General features: G+C 43.4%; 1 protein-coding gene across 3 annotated transcripts; it reads left to right on the top strand.

Annotated features, from left to right (window-relative positions):
- Positions 1-29: 29 nt before the first annotated feature.
- Positions 30-20,151, top strand: mcm3ap (minichromosome maintenance complex component 3 associated protein). 3 transcript variants are annotated; one of them, XM_032530394.1, is made up of 29 exons: positions 30-171; positions 378-2,061; positions 2,414-2,661; positions 3,166-3,247; positions 3,440-3,587; positions 3,917-4,110; positions 4,217-4,356; positions 4,721-4,918; positions 6,455-6,723; positions 7,340-7,502; positions 7,775-7,932; positions 8,501-8,724; positions 9,122-9,375; positions 10,105-10,205; positions 10,381-10,512; positions 11,011-11,124; positions 11,310-11,462; positions 11,664-11,861; positions 12,804-12,872; positions 12,952-13,086; positions 13,434-13,587; positions 14,317-14,584; positions 15,621-15,718; positions 16,339-16,729; positions 16,923-17,213; positions 17,443-17,572; positions 18,594-18,779; positions 19,127-19,280; positions 19,635-20,151. In XM_032530394.1, the coding sequence occupies exons 2-29, from the start codon at positions 534-536 to the stop codon at positions 19,800-19,802; spliced, it is 6,348 nt and encodes a 2,115-aa protein (XP_032386285.1). In that variant the 5' UTR covers positions 30-171; positions 378-533; the 3' UTR covers positions 19,803-20,151. The 3 variants fall into 3 exon arrangements, with proteins under 3 accessions (XP_032386285.1, XP_032386284.1, XP_032386287.1); XM_032530393.1 differs by lacking the exon at positions 30-171 and having other exon boundaries at positions 228-2,061; XM_032530396.1 differs by lacking the exon at positions 30-171 and having other exon boundaries at positions 534-2,061; positions 9,128-9,375; positions 19,635-19,802.
- The last annotated feature ends 173 nt before the right edge of the window (positions 20,152-20,324 follow it).

Below are 20,324 nucleotides of genomic sequence, written 5' to 3'. Positions count from 1 at the left end.
CTCGCTTGTTGAAAACCTATTCGACCAATGAATCGGTCACAACGTTGGCAGTAGCGGGAACATCCATGAGGGGACCTAAAAAAGTCGTCGGACCGGAACCGGATGTGGAGGTGAAATATGTTGGAACGGAACCAAAAGAAAAATCAACATAGCGAACACAAACTGTGAAAGGTGAGGATTTTTTTTTTTTTTCTTATCCGAAGTTGCTTCATTTTTCTTTGTCCCCACAATACTTTTTGTTGTGTCATTATCCCAACTTTTAAGAGCAATGGAACAAACTTAGCTAGCTAAGCTAAGCTAACTTAAACAATGTTTGTGGTGTTAGCTTATGCTAACGGCTAAACGTTATTTATTTTTAATCCTTCGTGTCTTCATAGTGTTCCGGGGACGTTTACGTGATATGGTGGTACATCGACAAGCTGGAAAGACGGGAACAGTGTTACAGATGAATGCCGCTTAAATGCCTGGATGAGAAACATTTATTTTAACAAATAACCAAGGATACTAGCTAAACCTGGGCTAATATTTGCGCCATGAATCCATCCAATCCGTTTGGCAGTCCACAAGGTGGAGCTTTCCAAACCCCCAGCAACACTTTAAAGACTGGTTTGTTCCAGTCGTTTGGACAGCCGAATTCTAGCAATCAGCCCCAAACCATGGGCTTTTTTCAACCATCAGCGTTTGGACAACCATCTGTGTTAAATCAGCCCTCGCCTCATGGAAACACCATCTTCGGACAGACCCCTGCCTTTGGACAGTCGTCAGCACAGCCCCCCTCGCTGTCAACAATAAGCCAAACCCCAGCATTTGGACAGCCATCAGTAGGAATGAGTAGCTCAGGCTTTGGTAATAGCACTGCACCAGCTTTTGGACAGACTAGTGGATCGAACCAGAGTTCAGTCTTTGGCCAGATGACTTCATTTGGGCAGACGTCTGCCTTTGGGCAGGCGCCAGGGTTTGGCCAACAGCCCCCTGGGTACCCAAACACCCAGATGGATTCAGGCTCTTCCACTGCCTTAGGACAACCTCAGCCACTGGGTTTTGGACAGTCTGTATTTGGACAGCCGTCATCTACCAGTGTCACCACAAGTGTATTTGGTACAGCTCAGAGCGCGACCCAGAGCAGATGCTTTGGAGCACCCAAATACAATTTCAAGCCGGCTAATGAGGCAACGTTCAAACCCATCTTCAGTGCTAGCCCTGAGCCCGCTAACCCTCAAACTGCTGCAATGTCCAGCTCACCTTTTGGCAGCAGTGGGTCCCAGACGAGCTCCAGCACCATGGGCAGCAGCAGCAACACCACCACTGGCTTCTCTCTGTCCACTGGGGCTCAGTCTGACCAGCTGGGCTTCAGCTTCTCACAGCCAGCTGCAGCTCCTTCTATCTCTGCTCAGGACAATCCACTATCAATCGGCAATAGGAGCACTTCTTCCAGCACGCTGCAGTTCACCTTTTCTCAGCCAGCTGCACCCTCCAGCTCCAGCCCTAAGGCACCAACCACCCAGCCCACCACACCATCGTCTTTTAGCTTTTCAGCCAAAGCCCTCCAGCCCCAGGCAAAACCACTTTTTGGAGGAACCAGCTTTGGTCAGCCCTCAGGTTTCGTTGACACCAAAGCTAAAGCAGAGACTAGTACAGAGGAGAAAGGGAGCAACCTTGAGGGCCTAGGAGACGCAAATATATTTTCGCGACTTAGCAAAGGCACCAAGCGCAAGGAAGATCCAGCAGTCGCCAGCACTGGCCCAGAGAAGCATTTTGCAGGAGAGAAGGAGGAGGATGTTCCAGCAGATGCAGATTCACCAAGACACCCTTCAAAGAGGCCCCTAATGAGGTCCCGAGGCCCACCAGTAGGCTTATTTGGTAGGGCATTAAGTGGTATTCGTAGAGATGGCTCTAACCCAGTGAGGCGAGAGGCCACGAAGGAGACTCAGCAACAAGTCCCGAAGTGGGAGGAGACAGAGAGGGAAGACATCCAAGCTCAGGGTGACGACCTACCTACAACTACACCACCCACAGTGCAAGCTCTGACCAGGGATGTGCTTGAAAAAGCTGAAGAGTCAGGTGAGACGTACAAATCATACATACTGTGTATTGCCTGCATTTTGTATCAAGTTGTTCATTTCTTAAATCTGCACTAGAAAACAATCTTAAATGACTCTTACATGCCAGAATAAATTGTCTGATGTACTTTTTATTGACCATGTTCTTATTTTAAATAAATTGGTGAAAGTAGTTGCAAGTCCTCCACATTTGTAAAGAAATTGTAGGATTTATTTGAAAATCACAAAACCCAGACAGAACTCTTCATCCTGCTGAAATTCAAATACAAATCTGAAACGCAATAAAAGAGTGGATTGCATTATTAGAATATACTCATCCTGTTGTCTGCCTGTTACCCATCAACCCTCTCTAGACTCCGCAAAATCACCCGACTCAAACCTCGGCATCACAACCCCTGTGAGATGTGGCGTACGCAGGGAGAGCTCGGAGAGCCTGAGCGGCGTGTCTCCCACCGACTGCACCATCATCCGGTGCATGAATGTGCCTCCAGCCTACAACAGGAAGGACGTGATCGAGAAGCACTTCAGTCGTTTCGGCAAAGTCTGTAGAGTCTACTGCCGGACTGGCAAGAACATGGCCATAGTGCACTTTGATGATCATGTGAGTGAACTCTACGCTACTTATCCCAGTAAAGCACGTTCACCTATACTGTAGCTATTTAGAGTTTCCTGGCTTTGATAACTGTTCTCCCACTCTGGTCCTCAACTATCTTAGTTTTTTTAGCACACTTTTACCTACTATTTCCTGTTTTACATGGCCAGAGTGGAGCACTGATTTGTACAGCTAGTTGTTGGACTTCTTTTTTCCTTAATAATTATTATTATTATTATTATTATTATTATTATTATTATTATTTATTTTTTACAGCTTGATGGTTTAGTCTTAGGCATCACTTCCCATTTCAACTGATTTTGGTTTAACACTACGGATAACTCCAAAAATTAAGCTAGCTAACTCACTGATCCTGCTCTGTGAGACAGGCCAAAGCTGATGATGTGTTTATTTGTTAATAAACGTTTTTCTAAATCATTAATTAGATTATTCTTATATACTTTGCTGTATTTTATTCTTATTTTCTTTTGCTTTCTCTCACTTGACTCTCAGGCATCAGCAGCTAAGGCGAAGAAGAAAGGCAAACTCCTGCATAGACACGAACTCTCTCTCTTGTGGCAGAGAAAGAAGCAGAGTAAATGCAATATATTACTATGAAATTTAATTGAATACTGAAATAATAGCTAGCACCCAGCTGTATTGATATTAGTGTGTAACGGTACCAACAAAGTGACTATAAATCAGGACTTTTTTAGAGCCCTGAGCAGTTTCTTTCATATTCCCTTTAATTCCTTGCAATGAGTCACTATATTTCCTTTTGTATTAGGTCCCGGGGACAAAGGGAGCAGACCTGCCGCAGCAAAGGAGGAGGGAAAAGGTCAGGAGGACACAGAGTCCAAGGCTGCTTCCTCTCCACTCAGGACAACCACACACAGAAGTTCTGCACTCCCCAGCTTGATGGCCTTTAACTACAGGTACCGTTTGCACCTGTATATGAAAGGCATGCCACGTTTATTTGTGTAGCACAATTCATACACAAGGCAACGCAAAGTGTTTACAGATGCATAGAAACACATTGTAAACATAAGCTATAAAACTACATTCAAGAGACTATTACAAAAAGAGAAAACTAGTTAAAATTTGGAAATATGATAAAAATAGAAATCTATAAAAATATAGACATTAAAATCATAATTTCAGCCCTGATTAAAATAAGCTAACAGTTTGAGCAGACCTCATGTGTTTAGGTGTACACATTACTGAAGGGCTGTGACTGTCTTACATGTGTTTTTTTGTGTGTCAGTTCTCCGGCGAAGAAGTCGTCATCAGCCAAGTCTCTGCAGTTTGACTCTGAAGCCCAGAGAGAGAGCAGCACAGAGGCCCAGAGCTCCGAGTGCCCAGTCCCCTCCTCCCTTCTCTGCCTCATTGGCCAGACGGCTGAGACGGCCGAGGACAAGTACCGCCTCCTGGAGCAGAGAGACAACATCCTGCGTCAAGGTGAAGCCACCTCTCACACCAGTCTACTGAAGCCATATAACGTGGCAAAAAACATGAGAGATACTCTCACCGTGTGCATGATATGTTGATATGATATGACGCACAGGTCGGCCCAAGAGGACGGACCTGGACCTGTCGAAGGTGTTTGTGGGGACGTGTCCTGACATGTGTCCGGAGAAGGAGAGGTACATGAGGGAAACCCGGAAACAGCTGAGCGTATTCGAGATCCTTCCAGATACGGAGATGGTAACATCCTTAATGCTTATGTTTCATTCATTCATTCAGACTGAGGAATATAGCTGATGCAGCACTGTAAGATGTTACATAATATGTGGTGTTCTTTTTTGCTTTCTTTTATACACTTTTTTTAATTTAATCTGTAAACTTTTGCAATGCAGATCCCTTGCTATACTCCCGATCCACATAGGAATGCTAAGTAAAGAAGGATAAACAAAAATGTTGTGTTTTGTCCATCTGTGTATTAATACATTGATGGAATGAATATATATTGTAGCTTAAAGGATGAGAAATAGTATTTCAGCAGGTGCTTGCAGGTACTTAGAAGACAGCAGGGACTAAAAAAAATGAAACCTCCTTTCCCTCTGACTAGGTGGACCACTCTGCAGCCATCAAGGAGTACAGCCGCTCATCGGCCGACCAGGAAGAGCCCCTGCCCCACGAGTTGCGCCCGCTGCCTGTGCTCAGCATGACCATGGACTATCTGGTGACTCAGATCATGGACCAGGGCGATGACAACTACCGGGACTGGTACGACTTTGTCTGGAACAGGACCCGCGGCATTCGCAAGGTAAGGGTCTGCTTCAAATGTCAGCTGTAAAACATTGAAACCTGGTGTTCAAAAAACAACAACAAGCACCTTGTCAGCCCACACACACATACATACATGTGGATAATAAAACAAAACAGAGCCCAGCAAAATGCCAGAATGCCCAGTTTAATGAAATTGAAATGATTTGCTTCTAGTAGGTATTGGGATCAGTTTACCACAAGAAGTGAAACGATCCCAGATCTGAAACAATTCCAAGTTTTGCTGTTCAATTAATTGTCTCAGAAATATTTGCGTTTATCAATATAATTGTCTCTTTTAGTCAAAAATTTTTTTTTATGTCTTACTTTTGAAGAAAAAATGAAAGTTTTGCATGAATACATCTTTTGGTTATATATCACTGTTATGTGACCCAGATAATATAATGACACAAGTACACAACTTAAGCCACGCCCCTTTAGTATAAAACCTTTTTTCTAACTGTATCCATCCTCGTCGTATAGGGTCAAGTCCCAAGAACTAAAAATATTACAAAAAACTATTTTGCATTTCTAAACTAAATCAACCATTTACCAGTCGTACGCCTTAAAGCGCTGACACACCAACCCGATTATCAGCCGTCGGACAGTCTGGTGAGGTCAGTGGCCCGAGTCTGTTCGGTGTGTTCCGTGCCGTCGTCAGTCGGAGGAGCCGTCGGCCTTCATTTGGGCCAATTTGACATGTTGAATCGGAAGGAGGGCAGCAATCTGATTGGTGGAGTGCTAACCCGGAAATGACGAGCGGTATGAGCGTTTCTCAAAATCTGACAAATCTTTTAAACTGACCTTTGTCGATCTTATAGAAAGACAAATTCAGCAACTGCCGGCCTATTTCTCGCTTAAAATGTTTACAGACACCCGTTTCATTTTAGTAAAATATGAGATTGTATTCTGAACGAGCTGCCATGACAGTCTGGCTTTTAAATTCTGGAGAAACCAGACGCACGTGACACGTTCGTCCAATCAGCGGCCAATTTTCATTTTTTTAGTGATGACAATACAGATTAGCGCTTCCTGCTGTTATGGAGACGTATTGCGTCACACGCAGAACGTATACTCAGGTCGGCGTCGCTTCGGTGTGTCCCGAGGCCCTTTTTGACCAACTCGGGGAGACCTGTCAGTGTGACCGCCTTTCTGCCGAGGGTCAGCCGTCGGGTTGGTGTGTCAGAGCCTTTTAAAGCAAAACTAAAGAACCTTTCCTGCTTCGGTCCCCCTACAGGTTGGAAGCAGAATTGTCCATTGCATTACATTATGCAAGTTTGCCAAGTGGTAGCGGATCTGTAGTTTGAATGAGACACTACGACAGCGGTAATGGACAACTCCGCTTCCAACCTGTAGGGTGATCGAAGCGGGAAAAGTTCTTTAGTGTTACTTTTAAGACCGTAGCTAATGTTAGCAATTAATTGCGGTTAAACAAAGAAACTGGAAACTGGTTATGTAAAAAAATGGACAATTAAACAAATATGTAGTAATTGTTTAGTAACAGGCCTAAACAATCTTTTACATTTCCTCCCCACAGGACATTATCCAGCAGCACCTGTGCTGCCCATACACGGTGTCGCTGATTGAGAAGTGCACGCGCTTCCACATACACTGCGCCCACCACCTCTGCGAGGAGCACATGTCGGCTTTCGACGCCAAGATCAACAACGAGAACATGACAAAGTGCCTGCAGAGTCTCAAAGAGATGTACCAGGACCTGGCCACGCGTCAGGTCTTCTGCCCCCTGGAGGCCGAGTTCCGCCAGTACAGCGTGCTGCTGAAGCTCAATGACGGCGACACCCTGCGGTCAGTCCGTTTAAACACACATTCAAATCAGGGGTGGGAATCCCCAGAGGCCCCACGATGCAACATTATCACCATACTTATGTCACAATACAATATGATTGCGATGGTAAACACATTGTCATATACAGTATATATTGCGATTTATTACCTTTTTCCATCTTCAAATTATGCCCCGCAAAAGAAAACTTTGTCAACATCTTTTGCCAAAACTCAACTGCACCATCTAGCGGACTGAAAAAGCAATTGCTTTTATTATTCTAGTACCAAAAAGTAAAATCCTTATGTGCAATTTAAATAATAAAAAATACTTGGCGTTCTTGTATCGATACAGTTTTGCAAGAGAAAATACCGCGATACTATGCTGTATCAGTTTCTTTACCCCACTCCTAACACAAATCATGAAATATGTTGTTTGAAATGTTATTGAATGATGTGCAAAGCACCTGTTTTTGTTTCTGTCTTTGTCAAGAAATGAGCACATTGAAATTACTTAAATTACTTAAATCTTCAGCTGTGACTTCACTTTATTTTTAAGCATGTTTGTATGCATTCTCTGCATTTTGGTCCTCGCTCTGTACTGTAAAGAAGTTCTTCTTCACCCTTCATGTCCCCACAGTGAAGTGCAGCAGTTCCGCGAGGAGGTGCGCAATTCCCCTGAGGTGAAGTTCGCCGTGCACGCGTTCACTGCAGTCGACAGCAACAACTTTGTGCGCTTCTTCAAGCTGGTGAAAGGTGCCTCCTACCTCGCCAGTTGCCTCCTACACAGATACTTCAATCAGGTCAGAAATGGGTTTCTTTTATTAATTAATTAGGCTTAGAAAACTGAACTTGTCTGAACCTTCCCAATAAAGCATGAGAAGAATCCAGGTAATAGCCAGTGTCCCTTTCCTGTTTTCACATACAAACTACCACTACCCATTGTAGAGAAGGAGATACAAATACATGAGTTAAGAGAAGGGGGACTGCTCTATATATAAATAGTATACTGCCATTTAATGCCTATTGCATAATATTTATGTTCTTTCAAATTCGTGTGTGCGTGTGCATACAGGTCAGAGCTAAGGCCTTGAAGGTCTTGAACTTGGCCCACACGGTGGCTCTACGGTCGACTGCGTTTCCAGTTGAGGACATAGTTCGGATGTTAATGTTCCGCAACACTGACGAGGGAATAGACTTCATCCAGCAGTACGGCCTGACTGTCAACGATGGGTGAGTGTCTTTTAAACGTTTGAGTGGCTAAATTTGATAATAAATACGTTTGCAGCCACAGAATTTTATACCTATCCCAGATAATCCTATGATCTGAAATCTAAGTTACACACATACGTATATAATAAATAATATATACACACAGTGGGGAGAACAAGTATTTGATTTTGCAGGTTTTCCTACTTACAAAGCATGTAGAGGTCTGTCAGAATCTAAAACAAAAATCCAGAAAATCACATTGTATGATGTTTTAATAATTTGTGTGTGTGTGTGTGTGTGTGTGTGTGTGTGTGTGTGTGTGTGTTTGTTGTTGTGTTTGGTGTGTGTTGTGTGTGTGTGTGTGTGTGTGTGGTGTGTGTGTGTGTGTGTGTGTGTGTGTGTGTGTGTGTGTGTGTGTGTGTGTGTGTGTGTGTGTGTGTGTGTGTGTGTGTGTGTGTGTGTGTGTGTGTGTCTGTGTCTGTGTGGTGTGTGTGTGTGTGTGTGTTGTGTGGTGTGCCCGTCTGCTAACAAACAAATATTATAGCTTCCAAAAATGTACATTAATATATTTGATTAATATTGTTCACAGTATGGTAGACCTGAGTCGGGCGACCTATCAGGAGGCAGAGCTGCCTCTCAGACAGAAGAAGTCTGACGTCATCCTCGCAAAGAAACCGGTGTTGATTGGACAGGTGGTGCAGGGCGGCCCCCTCCCCAGCCCTCTGCAGCACACCCCGGTCTGCAGCTTCGACTCCCAGAACCGGTTCCGTGGAGAAGGCCCTCTGGCTGAGCCCGCTCCAAGCCAATATAAAGGTATTTGCTCTTTTCCCCTGATCTTATCCCTGGAAAATAGCTTTTATTTCTTGATTAACAGTTCTCTCATCGGCTAAGGATAGCAAGAGATGGTGCCTTGTCTCATTTCAACTACCCTGAACAGCACTGTTTATATACAGAGCAGGAAAATATGTTTTTGTTATTTTCAGATCTTGAAGTTTTCTACACTACAAAACATATCTGATCCATATAATGCTACATTTTACAGCTACTGGAATTTAAAGGAATAAAACATTTTTGTTGCAACAGAACCTGCATCATTTTAAAAGCATTCATCTTAAAATAATTTTAAAATAATTAGGTGATCTTTTTGCATCTACTGTGCATAACAATGTAAAGACTTGGGCTCATCGATGGCTGACATGTTTCTTAATAGTCTCAGGAGTCGTTGCCACGGTGGAGGTGAAGGCACCACCCAGCGTTGAGTTGCAGTCGCAGGCCGCCCCAGACATGCCCGCTACGTTCAAGTTGCCTCCATCCGTTCAAGACGAGACGGGAGAGCCCAGTGAACCGTGTCCCGTCATGGCGCGCCCAGCAGACGCCCAGCAGCGGTTCCAGCCCATATTTCAACCTCAGCCTGTCAAACCGCCATCACCTCCCCCCAAACCCCGGCCGGCGTACAGCAATGAGGTGGGCAAGAGTTTTCCAGTGCGTGGTTATTACGCAGCCACTGCCATGCAGTAACAGAACCTTTGCTCTGATCCTTGTAGTCCTTACTGATGGTGTCTTGTACATCTGGTAATGTAGAAGACATTTACTAGATACATGAGGTACTTCAGCTTGAGTATTTAATATGTATGCTATGCAATTCAAAGGAAAATATGGAATTTTACTGCAGTAGATTTTTCTGTGCTGCTTACACAAATGAATATGTAATATTATCCAACAGTTTAACATATTATTACATAATATAAATAGCAGCCTTTCTAAAGAAATTTGCTGACTTGAATGCAGGGCTTTTAATGGATTGTTTTTACAGTGAGGTATTGTACTTTTACTACATGCACGTATGGAGAAATGTCAGAGTGGGGGGGCTTCCCATGAAAAGGTGCCCCGAGCAGTTGGGGGTTTGGTAAACTGGCATCTCTCCAGCTACCAGTCCACCACCATCCTTTGATCCGTACAGCGACCCTCTGGTTTCCAACCCGACTTTCTACTGACTGAACTACTGCCCCCCTCATTTCATAGACTAAATGCAATTAGTCACATTATTTACATATAATCCCAAAACAAATCAACAAAGAAAAACGGCTGGGCCTGTACTAATTACAGCTCATTAAAGAAACCCTGAACTAGCTGTCCTTTTAGTGTTTTGTGTGTGCATGACCGTGGCTGTGCTGTTTTTCTCTCCTCCTGCAGGACATCATGGCTGAACTGGACTGTGTGATTGAGGAGGTGTTGGAAGTAGCAGTGAGGGAGGTAGCAGACGCTGGTGCCAGCTATGCCACCACAGCTCTTGCGTAAGTTCCAGTGATTTATCCATCCAGCTTTTCTTGGGCATGCTACATTCAAATCACATGTTCTAGTTATCATTCATTCAGAGTACGGTGTGTAAAGACAGTAGAGCTCCAAACCTCCCTCTATGTTTTTTACTAAGATGACTAACGTGCTGTTCTGTTGCTTGTGGTTCTGCAGGGAGAGCAGTGTCCAGGCAGAGTCCCTGGTGAGCGAGGTGCTGGGACAGATGCTGCAGGAGATGTCCTCCACCGAGATCAAGCTGGAGCAGGAGCGCATCGCTGAGGAGAAACGCAAGCTTGAAGAAGCCAGGTTGGTCTACTGATAACATCTTGTTGATCGTAGCACACTGTGTTGTATCACTACACCTGGTTAAGAAAGGGGACAGCATCCTCATCCCTGACCCAAAACAAGGGACACAAAATAATCTTTTTGCAGAGGTTACAAAAGTTGTATCCATTCCATTTATTCAAGCAGACATACCAACTGTTAAAGCATTCAATGCATATTGTGACATCCAGTGTAAAAGCTGCATAATTATTTTATTTTACACAAAAGAAATACAGTTCCCCATGTGAGCAGATTTAATTTCACAGCATCATATCATGGTGTTTGAACTGTTCTATATAATAAATTGAAATAAGACAAAAATCCAAGGAGCAAACACCCAAGAGGAGCAACTTCTGTTCCTTTTTTCTTCAACATCAGTCATTTTGAAATGTCATCATCATCGGTGTATCTTGTATTATCAGAGTAGTTGTATTTGCCACAGCTCATCCCCATTCCCTTTTCCATGTTTGTCGGTGGCAGGAGGAGGCAGGAGCACGAGGCCTTCCTGGTTCAGTACAGCTTCTCTCTCTGCTCAGAGCTCATGTATGAAGTTTTAAGCGAGACCATCAAGGAGACCGCAACCTCTGAGATCCAGTAAGGCTTTAAAACTCGACCAGTTTCCAAAGTGGTCTGATGAGAAGTTGCATAATTAACAAAAGTATTTAAAATGATAATAAGGTGATAGTTAACTAAAGGAGTATCATTAAGTTTAATGTCTACAAGCGGCGCGCTTATTTTCACAAAGGAGTTTTACTGAGTTTACTCTTTTCCCTTGTCAGACATGCAGTGAATGAGAAAGCAAACCGTGTGGCTAAATGCACGGAGCAGGTCTGTACCAGTCTAGTGGAGGAGACTTTAAATGCAGACATTGCTCTGTTGGTTGAAGAAATTCTTGAAGCTGAGCTGCAACGCATCCACAGATTCATCAAAAGGTAAGAAACGATTTGAAAAATATTTAGACCAGACCGTCATGTAACTCTAAACTCTGCGATGGGACTCAAGATTGACTTTGCCTTGCTGAAATTAATCTGACACACCAGTATACCGTTCAAACTCTGGCTAAATGTAGCTTTTAAACACCCTTTTACAATTAATTTTCCATTTCTTCTTTTTCTCCCCTCGCGTACAACCAGGTGGCGCGATGTGGTGGCGGTGCGTCGGCAGCTGAAGAGACAGATGAGAGGTTTCCCTGCAGCTCCCTGTTGCGTGGACCCTCGATTCAAACTGAAGGCGCTGGCTCCCAGCGCCCCTGCACAGCCCTGCATGGCAGATCTGGCCCGGGGATTGGTCAACCTGGGAAACGCCGGCACGCTGGCCCTCTCCAGCACCAGGTATGTTCATTGTCATTTTCCATGCGTGTTTTTGGACAGCATCGCAAATCCGTTTTAACTGAAATATGTTCTGGTCCAGCTCAGCTAAAAACACAACAATCCGTCCGCACATTAGCTTGGCGTTCACTACCAAGCCTGTTTGTTACCGTCAGGCTACCAACAACTTCATTCAACTAACCCAAACACACTCAATGCTCCTGCTGTTACAGACATGAACTAACCACAGGCGGTTGCCTCGTTCATGGCCTCACGGCGGTGCGTTGCTGCAAAATTAATATAGGAAAAACACCATGGATTTTTGGCATAAAAACAGATTTTTCTGGCATGGATTCCCGTTCCTTGTACAATTATAGGGGGAACACATTATAATAAAATTTACAGCACATGATGTATAGGTGTTTGTAGGGCTGGGCAATATATCTATTTTATATTGATAAATTAGGCTGGATTTATGAGGCTAAATTCTGGATATCATAATATTGCAATATGACTTTTCCTGGTTTTAAAGGCTATATTACAGTAAAGTGATGTAGTTTTCTTAAACTTACCAGACTGTTCTAGGCGTCTTATTATTTACCTTGACACATTTAAGCAATATATCCATATTACTGATGATTATTTATATAAAAATTTCTGATTGGTGTGTGTGTGTGTGTGTGTGTGTGTGTGTGTGTGTGTGTGTGTGTGTGTGTGTGTGTGTGTGTGTGTGTGTGTGTGTGTGTGTGTGTGTGTGTGTGTGTGTGTGTGTGTGTGTGTGTGTGTGTGTGTGTGTGTGTGTGTGTGTGTGTGTGTATATACAATATGCTTAAAACTTTTGTTTTTGTGTGTGTGTATTTTGCACCATTGCTTAATCACTTATGAGTATACTGTCTTTGTCAACCTTGAAATAAATGTCACTTTGCTGCTCTGTTGAATATGAAACATGTTTTGTATTGTGTTCAGGTTGTTGAGAATGAGACAAGAAGCGATCCACCAGATGAGAGTTCACTACTACTATCAGCAGCTGCTCGAGTAAGTCCCGAGTCCGATTAATCAGTCAGTGGTGCAATTAACAAAGCAGCATGTTGACCTTTTTTTGTGTTTCTCTCAGTGAGACAGTGTGGGCACCACTCGACCTGCCAGCACTTGTGACAGAAAATATCCCCAACCCACCGGACCGAATCTTCTGGAAAGCTGTTCTCCTCCTACCGAGTGACCACGAAAGTGAAGCCAGCATGGCAGACAAGTAAGCAGCGTCACTTCAATATGTCAACAGGTCACCTGTTAAATTTCTTGTCATTCATTGCACCCAGCGTTGGTAGGTCTGTCCTGAAAACCAGTAGTGTCACCTTTATGCCTCCTGTTTACTGAACGGGACTCTCATACCGCCTCAAAACAAACTGGCAAGTCTGATCGTCGGTTACATGATTGGCTGCAGTTCTCCAAAAGTTGAATCTAAACTTTTATTACATTATTGTAAAAATCCCTATATTGAAAATCAAATTCCTACCCGACGAATGAATAATGGGATCCAGCCCTAGTGTTCACTGAGCCTTTCATTGAGCGTGTCCTTTCTTCTCTGTTTTTCCTCAGGATCCTGTCGGACTGGCTGGTGGTGAAGCTTGGTGGCGGTAAGGACTCAGAGGTGAGGGAGGAGCAGCTAGATGGCACGCTGCAGACCCTCTGTGTCACCAACACACTGCAGGATAAAGGACAACGCACTCACAAAGTCCACATCAGCATCAAGGTAAAATCAGACCATAGCTCATACGGATCACTGCAGTCTAATGCTGAGAAAAGAGATTGACAAGTGTGTATGTTTCTGAGTGCATGTGTAGCCAACAGGGTTTAATTTTTAATCTGAGGTTATAAATATAGATTGTATATACTGTAAATGCTCATTTAAAGAGCCCCTGTCCTTTTCAGCCTCATATTTGTACTCTTGGGGTCTACTATCAGAATTATAAAGGGTTTTATTGTCACAACAGGCAGCTTTATTTGTATAGCACATTTCAGCAACAGGGCTATTCAAAGTGATTTACATGAAAACAATTTGAAAAAACAATAAAATCAGATAAAACACAAGAATAAAAGTTGCAGTGCAGTATAAGAAAATTAAACATTGAAGAAATCAACAAACGTTTTAAGAAAGGCAGCATCAAAAAGAAAGGTCTTCAGACTTGATTTAAAGGTGTGTAAAGGCCTTGAGGCTGAGCTAAAAGGCTTGTGTGCAATGAAGAACAATAATTAGAATGAGTATAAATAAGAATTAATAAAAAAGAAGTATAATTGATAAGATAAATACCACAGACTCAACATTAACTTTACACAATTTAACACTATATATGCTTATGCTTACTATATATGCTATATATTGAGACTTATTATAAACCCACGTTGTTATTGACACATTAGTTTGTACTGTGCATTAGTGTAACGTGTTTTCTGACCAGTCCTCTCGGTGGTGTCTCCTCAGGCGTCCCGAGGCCCTCTGACCGAAGACGGCCTGTCCAAAACAGAGGGGAGCGGTGAGCTCCAGGGGACGGGAGCCCTTATGATGTTGCTCCCCGCCATGCCCGTCATCATCGAGCCCCGGCACGACGAGCAGGATGTCCAGCTGCTGTCAGCCCTGCTTCAGCTCAAACAGCTACAGCAAGCCAGCACCTGGCACCACCCGCTGCCTCTGGCCGTCCTGGTGCCAGGGCCCAAGTGTGGCACTGGGGATACACAGAAACTCCAAGAAGGTAATTAATTAATAACTGTAATACTGTAAGACATAATTACAAGATTAAAGTACATCAATCTCACCATGCTCTGTAACTGGGTGATTTGGTATTACACCTGAATCAAGCCATCTAACTAAGGTGCAATCTGATTGTCGCTAGACAGCTGGTTCTGATCAAATGGAAAGACTGCCAACCCCCAACATTTACTCACTGGATCAAAGACCCACTTTATTTTCTCAAACATGAAAGAATTAGATATTCTTTGAAAGGATCAGCAAATAAGTACAATAAAACGTAATCTTAGATTATGTTAGGGATCAAATCACATTGCCTGACTCCCAGTAGAATGAGCAAAGACGTGCTTTATATTTTATTCATTTATTTTTCATTTGCTCTTTGCGCATCTGAATTCCGTAATGTTTGAGGCAGTAGTAAGGTTGTCATGATTTAAATTTTAAATCCAAATTTATCAAAATGAATTCACATTCTGAAATATCCAAAAGTACTGACCCAGAAAAACTTTTCCCACAGACTATGCATGGCGAAAAAACTTACCAACCCGAACACTTAAAGGGTCCTGGTTTAAAAGATCATTTTTAAACATTTAAACATTGCAGCCAAATCCAGAGTTATTAAACTAGGCAAGATGAACGCAAGCAGAAAATTCATAATATACTGACAAAATAACGCCAACATGTTCCTGATTACACGTTGTGATTTGTTTAGTCCCATCGTGTAAAAATAACAAGGTCACATCAACCATCTTCTAACCGTATGCATACAGGGAACTATAGTCTCAGAAGCCGACGCACTGCTACTTCTGCTTCTTGGGCGGAGTGATTTGCACACGAGAAGCCCTGTGGTGAGGAGCAGAGAGTAACAACGGGGCTTTTCAGGTGTTGCGCTAATCACTCCGCCAAAGTAGCGTTGCTTTGGCTTCTGAAAACCCCCAATAAGTTGGCGTCTTCCTTTTTAAAAAAGCTACTGTTCCATACCTACTGTCTGACATACAGTGTGACTTCAAAATGTGTAAACCCTGAACTTTTCCTCTCAGCCCTGATGCTGCACACACTGGTCCATGAAGGCCTGCTATCAGAGTTTACATTCTTCTTCATACCAGAGACCACAAGCGATATACAAGGATCCCAACAGGTATTACCCATACACATGCATAGAAACTAACCAACCGGATCTTTTATGTTTAATGTCTTTCACTTTTACAAGTGAAGGACTGTTGAGATTTGATAGAAGTTATGATGTTGTGTTTAGGTTGAGAAATAATTACCTAAATCTGCAGATTTTGTTGAGCATTGGGTCATCGCTAAGCTGTCCGGACAGCAACTTTTCGGCAACAGAATGTGGCTGTTTTCAACGAAAAAGCTTCCTGCCCTGGACCAAACAGGCTAGCTGGTAAACATAGTGCAGCATTTAGCAGCTAAGAGACAGATGTTTTTCTCTGGAGTTGGTGGAGACTAAAGAAAAGAGCTAAAGAGGGAATATTGGACAGAAATAAAACTTCAAATATATGCTAATGTTAGTCTTTTAGCAACTGGATGTGTAAATGGGTTTGCTAATAAGTTTGCCATATCATCTTAAAAACTGGTGATAGGTCCAAAAAAATCAAGTTATAATTTCTATTATTTTATAATGCCATAAGGGTTTCATTGTGAGGTGTCATTAGCCAAAACAGTTTTGTTATCACTGATGTAGATTGATAGTTTTTAAATGTTTCTTCAAAGTCTTCTCCACCTTCTCCCCCGCTGTGTCTCTAGCTGAGCCAGGCTACACATTGGCTGCTGGCCCGTGCTCCTCCACCCTTCCCACTCTCCTGTCACACCCTGGTGCAGCTTGTGGAGGCCAGTTTGAGCCAGGAGTTCAGCCCCAGAGTTTACGCCCATCGGCAGGAGCGGGCCGCTGCATGTCTTCCTCCGGAGGACCCTGGGCCCGTCATCAAGCTGTACAACGCTGTCCTGGCTCACGTGGCTGACAAAGTGTCGTCTCAGGATCTCAGCAGACTCTCGTGGCCGCCAGGCGAGTTCTGCCTGCCTAATACTCGGGACTTTGTCCCTCATTTGGGCTGGAACTCTGCCCAACACCTGGCCTGGTTACGCCAAGCCGTCCTCAGCCTGCAGCTGCCACAGTGGGAGCAGATCTCTGCTACAGGTCAGTGACTAACATGCCAATGTTGTGTGAAAGGTTATTTCTTACTGCAGAGGTTTATTAATGGTTCCATCGCTGTACAAAATGTAAGAGTACAAAGGAAACAGAATGATAATCCTCTAATGACCAATAATGATGTGATATACCTCCTTCTCCTTCCTCACTTTCCTTATAATGCCTCCCTCTCTCTGTCTAGACTCGTGGTCGGAGCTCTGCTCCTGTATCTTTCGCTACGCCGCTCAGATCCCAGTCTCACGCCGCAGTCAGCCTCTCCTAATATCACGGCTGGAAAACCTTCTGGAAAGGGTCAGGCTAAAGGGTCGCCATAGCCGAAACCCCAGATCCAGGGTAACCATGACTCACTGGGACGATGGAGATGAGATGGTGGGTCCAGCTTTCTGTCAGATTCCTTGGGACGACGTGTTGGTGATTTGCATAGACCACAAGCTGAAAGACTGGCTGATCCCAGGGCCCCCTGTCTGTGAAGGTGAGGACATTCTTAAGTTATTCATTTTACTCTGATCTAGAATAAAAAAACAATGCACATGTCCTATAGCTGTGTTTTTATCCAAAGGTCCAAGGACTTTTTATTCCTTGAAACTACTTCAGGTTCCTTGTTCCAGGAGAAAGTTTCCGCAGTTAAACATCAGCTTTGTGAACTTACTGATGTGTGAATTGCATTACAGTGTGTCATTATTTGTTTTTTTGTTATTAAGATGCCATTACCCATGATGGGGAGATCCTGGTTTACCTCCCCATAGAGTCATTAAAGGGTTTCCAGCCTCCAGATGAATGGACCCAGACCATCAGACAAACCCACAGAGAGAAGCAGCAAGAGAGGGAAGGGTAAGAAGCTCCAAAAAGCCGTCATCAGTCTTTTAGATGTTAACCGTAGAACTGCTGGATGCGTGTTGTCGCTTCCAGGCAGTTCAGTGTAAAAATGATACATGTTGCATCAGTAAGTTAAACCCAAAAGGGCTCAAGTTGGTGTTAATTTTGTCAGACAAGACTTAATATGTTCGTCAATGACCTTTTTTTCCAAGACGAGACGATGACAAGACTTCACTAATGTCCGGTAATGCTGACTAAGACTCAATGATAGAAATGTATGCAACTACTGGTACAAAACAAGGTGCTGTAGAGCCCAGGAGTCCTGGCTCTTATCCAACTAGGACAAGGGCATTTGGCACAAGACAGACAAAATTAAAAGTAGGTGACAAAATTAACACTATTTCAAGTTACTGATGCAACATGTATCATTTGAGATTTTCAAAATGAGATTGAGTTGGCAAGTAACTGACATCTGTAATTCCATTTCATGTTAAAAATTTATTAAAATGAAATATTGCCGTGACGGTGGTTTAGCTTTCCCGGGTCCTACTACTGCTTCCTGTGGTTTCTGTAGTGGCCACTGCTGGTTAGGGAATTTATTACAGAGTAGATGGTATAAAGGGCAAAATACACCCATGTCTGCACATCCAGTATTTGTAATAATGGGTGTCAAAATAAATCTATGCATTGTGGCTTGTGTGTCTCACCCAGAAGTCTCATGAAATAATTAATGAATGAAATTCAAAATTATTTTAATTATAGAAAGGCACATATTAATAATGTACATGGCAATTTTATGTATTTATTTAAAAGGTTGCGTATCGCATGTATGAACCAACTTTGACTTCATTTCCCTGTCACTCAAGTTTTAAATAAGACATTGCTGAAGAAGATGCTCATAGCTTTTAAAGGACACATCCAAAAGTAGTAACATTTTCACGTTCTTGCAGCTACACAGTCACAGTTCTCCTCTTTTGCTCTCTCCTTTTTCCAATTTTCCCTCCTTGACACTCTCTCCATCCTCTTCCATCCTCAGGGCGGGTGCAGCTGCCTGTGCCATGTCCAGCAGTCTGTCCCTCAGACAGAGGTTGTTCCCCAGTGTGGTGGAGCCTCTCGAGGCCCCGGCAGCCCCGCTGGACATCACGCACGCTCCCACAGCACAAGAGCTACTGGCCCACAACGTCCTCCAGAGCTTAGAGAAGGAAAAGGCTGAAAGCAAAAGGTACAGCTACAGCACCGCTCTTAACCGTTTCAATGCATTTAGAGTTCCTGTTTATAGAATACGCTATTTTGAAGGAGGTGTGTATGAATAAAAAATAAATAACCTTGTCAAAAATAGTTAAAAAGGCCTTTGGTTGCACTCTTTATTGATAAAGAATTTAAAAAATACCTCAGATAAAGCTCACTACCAATGTTTACTTTATAGAGTAATTTTAAGATCATCTTCTTACCTGTGACAATTATAAATTTTACCAAATGAAAAAAGTCCTTGACACTCCATTGCAATTATTTGCCAAAGATAATCTACAAATCTGTGCGTCCTGTCTTAACGCACACTTTTGTCTACAGGAGCATGGAGCAGCTTCAGCGTTGGCTGGATGGGGACCCCTTGGACCACTTGTCCACATCGCTTTTTGTTCCATCGTCCACCCTGTTGTCCATGCCCAGCACAACCATAAAGCATGCACCCGCAGCCCAGACGCGAGACACCACTCTCACACAGGTACGACATGTCCCCCTCCTCTCACTAAGACAAGTTACTTTCAGCCAAACTTGGGGATGGAAATAGCGTATGTGTCTTAAGGCCCTAACACACCAACCTGATAATCGGCCATTGGACAGACTGGAGAGGTTGGAGACTTGAGTCTGTTTGGGGTGCTTTAGCCACCTCGGGGACGCAGTCAGTCCGTCTGGCTTGTCTGCCCACGGTCAGCCGTCTGGTTGGTGTCTCAGGGCCTTTAGATAATAGTGTCTTAGATAATGGCTGTAAATTATGAGAGATTCATCAACAATGTTTTCTAAATGTTGCAATCACAATTTACAACAATCATGGAATTTAATTGTTTTGGCTTTCCAGGAGCCAGAGCCCAGCGATCTGTCGGACCAAGCAGACTGGCCTAAAGCTCCCCCCGTATCTATGGCATCGCGATTGAAGGAACTCGAGCAACAGATTTTGGCAAGCCATGAGGAGGAACTGGCCTGCAGACTGAGGCTGAGTAGTATGCTGAGCATTGTTGATGATTGATGGACTATTGAAGGAAAATTAAAACAATGGACTCTATGCTTATGCAAATATTTTAAAACTGAGAACATTAAAAAAATTCTCCCTGTAGCAAGAAACAACTTTGATTTTTTTTTTTTTTTTTTTTCTGAGCTCATGGCCCTCTGTGGCACACTGACTTCACTGGGTTGTGAATGTCTCATCTTTGCAAAATTGTCTATTTTTGTATTAATGGATGGGTTGTATTAGAAAGTAAAAGCAAATCAAGATTAAAGTTGAGTTTTGTACCAGTATTTTGCATTTATAGGTGTGTGTGTGTGTGTGTGTGTGTGTGTGTGTGTGTGGTGTGTGTGTGTGTGGTGTGTGTGTGGTGTGTGTGTGTGTGTGTGTGTGTGTGTGTGTGTGTGTGTGTGTGTGTGTGTGTGTGTGTGTGTGTGTGTGTGTGTGTGTGGGTGTGTGTGTGTGTGTGTGGTGTGTTTGGTGTGTGTGTGTGTGTGTGTGTGTTGTGTGGTGTGCGTTGTGCAAACTCAGTATGATGTTCCTAAA

This window comes from Etheostoma spectabile, chromosome 11, assembly GCF_008692095.1.
Source record: "Etheostoma spectabile isolate EspeVRDwgs_2016 chromosome 11, UIUC_Espe_1.0, whole genome shotgun sequence".
Lineage (NCBI taxonomy): Eukaryota > Metazoa > Chordata > Actinopteri > Perciformes > Percidae > Etheostoma > Etheostoma spectabile.
This window is presented reverse-complemented; position numbering and strand designations above follow the sequence as displayed.

Bases quoted from the DNA above. Each gene is read 5' to 3' on its own strand.
- mcm3ap (XM_032530394.1), top strand. From the start codon at position 534: ATGAATCCATCCAATCCGTTTGGCAGTCCACAAGGTGGAGCTTTCCAA. The intron at 6,724-7,339 runs GTCAGTCCGTTT...ATGTCCCCACAG, and splicing joins AATGACGGCGACACCCTGCG to TGAAGTGCAGCAGTTCCGCG. The intron at 10,513-11,010 runs GTTGGTCTACTG...TGTCGGTGGCAG, and splicing joins CGCAAGCTTGAAGAAGCCAG to GAGGAGGCAGGAGCACGAGG.